This window comes from Cucurbita pepo, chromosome 3 (genome assembly GCF_057944985.1).
Source record: "Cucurbita pepo subsp. pepo isolate OVF chromosome 3, ASM5794498v1, whole genome shotgun sequence".
Taxonomy (NCBI): Eukaryota; Viridiplantae; Streptophyta; class Magnoliopsida; order Cucurbitales; family Cucurbitaceae; genus Cucurbita; species Cucurbita pepo.
Window position 1 is genome coordinate 13,319,037 of NC_141800.1, and position 3,082 is coordinate 13,322,118.

The following is a 3,082-nucleotide window of genomic DNA, read 5'->3' on the forward strand; positions in this document are numbered from 1 at the left end:
CTAAATGAGAAATGGCTTAACAGTATACAAGCATTGTAGTACAGTCTGCAACCACATCAAAGGATTTTGAATAGTGTCTGAAGTTCCAGCCAACTAGTGTCTAATGTGGAACTATTTGCTAACAGATTCGAAATCTGGAACTTAACTAAAACAGTCAACAACGCTAAGATCAGTTGCTATGTTTTGGGTTCAAAGCAGGGATATTACTTTATGATCTTCATTTGCTATTTCTAAAGGCTTCCAAAGTTTCATCAATTGAATAGAAACTATGTGATAGACATCTAAAATTGTTTTGGAAAGAGGGAAAATGGTAGACTGAAAGATTATCAGTGACTGTGTCTCCACATTAGAACAAAAATACAGCATGGTGCAGAACAAAAAAACAACATGGTGCAGACGACTTGAATGCTTAGAAGGAGACAGCCAAATAATTTAGATGTGCAAAATAAGAAATGAAAAGCAAACAAAGAACAATTCCAATATGAACAAAAAATTTAGAAAAAAATGTGGTAAGAAAACAAGTAACATGCTTACAAGGCAGGAGAATTCAGGCCGAGGATGTGGCTCCATTGGAAAAATAAAGCAGATCAGTTGCAGAACAGGGTCACTCCCAATACTAGAATGATGAACGACGAAGCTTCATAGTGGATGACGAGAAAGAAGGCAACCACCATATCATCCCAAAAACTCCACCAAAAATTGAAAGAATTTGAGTAACTTGAAAATGGAGTAGCATGCTATTTTCTATCTATCAGTGGGATCTCCTTCTCAAGTTATGGGTTACTGAGCAACCCTCAAAGAAATCCAAGATGGCATTTTCCAGTTCCTCGACCGAGTACTTGATGTAATTTTCCGGGTGCTTTCCACTCTCTATGTGGTGGCCATGGAGGCCAAGAAACGACCTGTAAGCTGGGATCAACTTTTCAGTTATGGATATGCGAAGCTCCTCCCTCAGCTGAGAGTCTGGTATCAACCATGCTGATTGTGTCCTGTGAACCTCCTCAAACATGGCATTGAAAGTCTTGAATCTTTCTCTAATAAGGCTCTTTGCGGGGCCGGAAGACAAGCTCCCGCCCACATTCAACCCTTCGTTTCGGAGGCAATACAGCACATTCACCCACGTTGTTCTCTCGTAGTTTGTCGCCGCCCGTCGGAACTTCCCGGTCAGCCTTTTCAGATAAACGTCTCCGATCATTTCTCGCAATTCTGGGGATAATTTTATCTTCTGAACAATGTAATGAACGTTGTTCATAATGAATAGGTGAGCTAGAGAAGGGTCTCTGTAGTGCCTGGACTTTCCCTCCAAATTGAACTGCAGAACCACGATGCTCCATATAAGATGGAGCGCTAATGGCGTTTTACCCTCTAGCTCAGCGAAGTCCATATCTGGGGTTGTGGGGTCGGCCGAGTACCTCGAGCCCGTCGATGGTTTGGACACGATGAGCTCGTCTAACGTCACTTTGTAATCCGAAATCAGACTCACATAGTTCATTACATACCTTGTCAACGGATGAAGCGTCCCACCGGGAACCGGCTGCAGAGACGGATCTCGCATCACCGCGTTTTCAAACTCCGACAAAGTCCCTCTGACGGCCTCCGCCAACCGCGACAATATCTCCGCCGTCTGAATCCGAATATATTCCGCTGATTTTGAATCGAATATCACATCGATGTCAGGTATCAAATCCGTTAAGGCATCGTGGAGGTCTAGAATCTTGAACAGCTTCTCCGGCGATCTGCGGCTTATACTGATCGCTTCGGCGAAATTGAACAACTGAACCACGGGGCCCTTTACAGTCTCCATGAAACAAGCATCGTCTATGGCTGTCCCTATGCCATAAAAGATTTGCTCGCAGAGCTTCTTCTCACTGGCAAACAAGGTCCTAATAGAAACCTTTGCTGCTTTAATCCACCTTCTGATCTTCATCTCCAGCTCATTCCAGTCCAGCCTCTGGATATCTCCAATGCTCAGTTTCTCAATTCCGAGACGTCGGAAGCTGGAGTCGAAGGTGGACTTTCGCACACTGCCATAGACTTGGATGCACTCGCGCAGGTACCCCGCCGTAATCATCCGCTCAGCAATACTTCGTAGATCGATAATCGCATCCGAAGGTATCAGATCAATTTCACGAATACTACTCATCGCCCGATAGCTCGATCGGCCACTTGACCCAAACCTTGGACTGCTACTGCTACTTAAATCAAGCTGAACTTCCTGCGAATCCGGTTCCTCGTCGTTTTCATCCTCGAATACACAACTCTCAGTAGTGGACATAGAGCGAGAAGAGGAACTCGGATCAGTAAGCGACTCAACCTCGATTGGAGTGGTATGACTAGACAGAATGTAACGGAACTCGTCCTCAAGCCTGGCCATAGCGATCTGCATAGTGGAATCGACTTTGTTCTGATCGTCGGAAATGGAAGCCGACGACATAGACCTCTGGATTTCATCGACGGCCTGCAAGTATCGGTCGATCTCTTCCCTATCTGAGTCAAAAATCATCTTATCCTTCAGTTCCTCCGGCGCAGCTGAGTCCCAGCGTAGAATAATCTCCTCGGGCGCTTGTGAAAGTTGATGAGACGGCTCCATCAACAAACAAGAACACAAAAATTGATTCGAAAGAAGGATATGGGTAGCGAGTGTTGAGCGGATGGAGTGAGAGGTCCTTCTGTTTCAGCGGGCAATGAAAGGACAGCTATGGCGGAAGCTTTTGTCGTGAAGCGAGTGATGATTGGGGAAGAAGAAGAAGAGGAGGAGGAGGAGGAGGAGGAGGTAGCGCTTGTGGACTTTATTTTGACTTTCTTACTGCCCTCTAAATTATTCTTTTTCTTTCTTTCTTTTTTTGTGTAATTTTTTAAAACAACCCATCTTTTTTTCCACTTTAATTATGAACAATTATTGGATCCAACATATATTTTTCTTAATTTATTAACAATAATAGATTTGCAAATCAATGGTGCTTGAGACAAATGTATTATATATTTCAATTTTCTTATGCTTTTTATATATTTTTTAATTATTATTTCAACAAATAAATGGATTACAATAAATTATTCTTATGGTTAATATTTGGGTTTTTGT

General features: G+C 43.1%; 1 protein-coding gene across 1 annotated transcript; it reads right to left on the reverse strand.

Moving 5' to 3' along the window:
- Nucleotides 1-311: 311 nt before the first annotated feature.
- LOC111790345 (exocyst complex component EXO70A1-like) lies at nt 312-2,839 on the reverse strand. The gene has a single exon (XM_023671221.2). It carries the CDS (start codon nt 2,588-2,590, stop codon nt 752-754), a length of 1,839 nt encoding a protein of 612 aa, XP_023526989.2. The 5' UTR covers nt 2,591-2,839; the 3' UTR covers nt 312-751.
- Nucleotides 2,840-3,082: the final 243 nt, after the last annotated feature.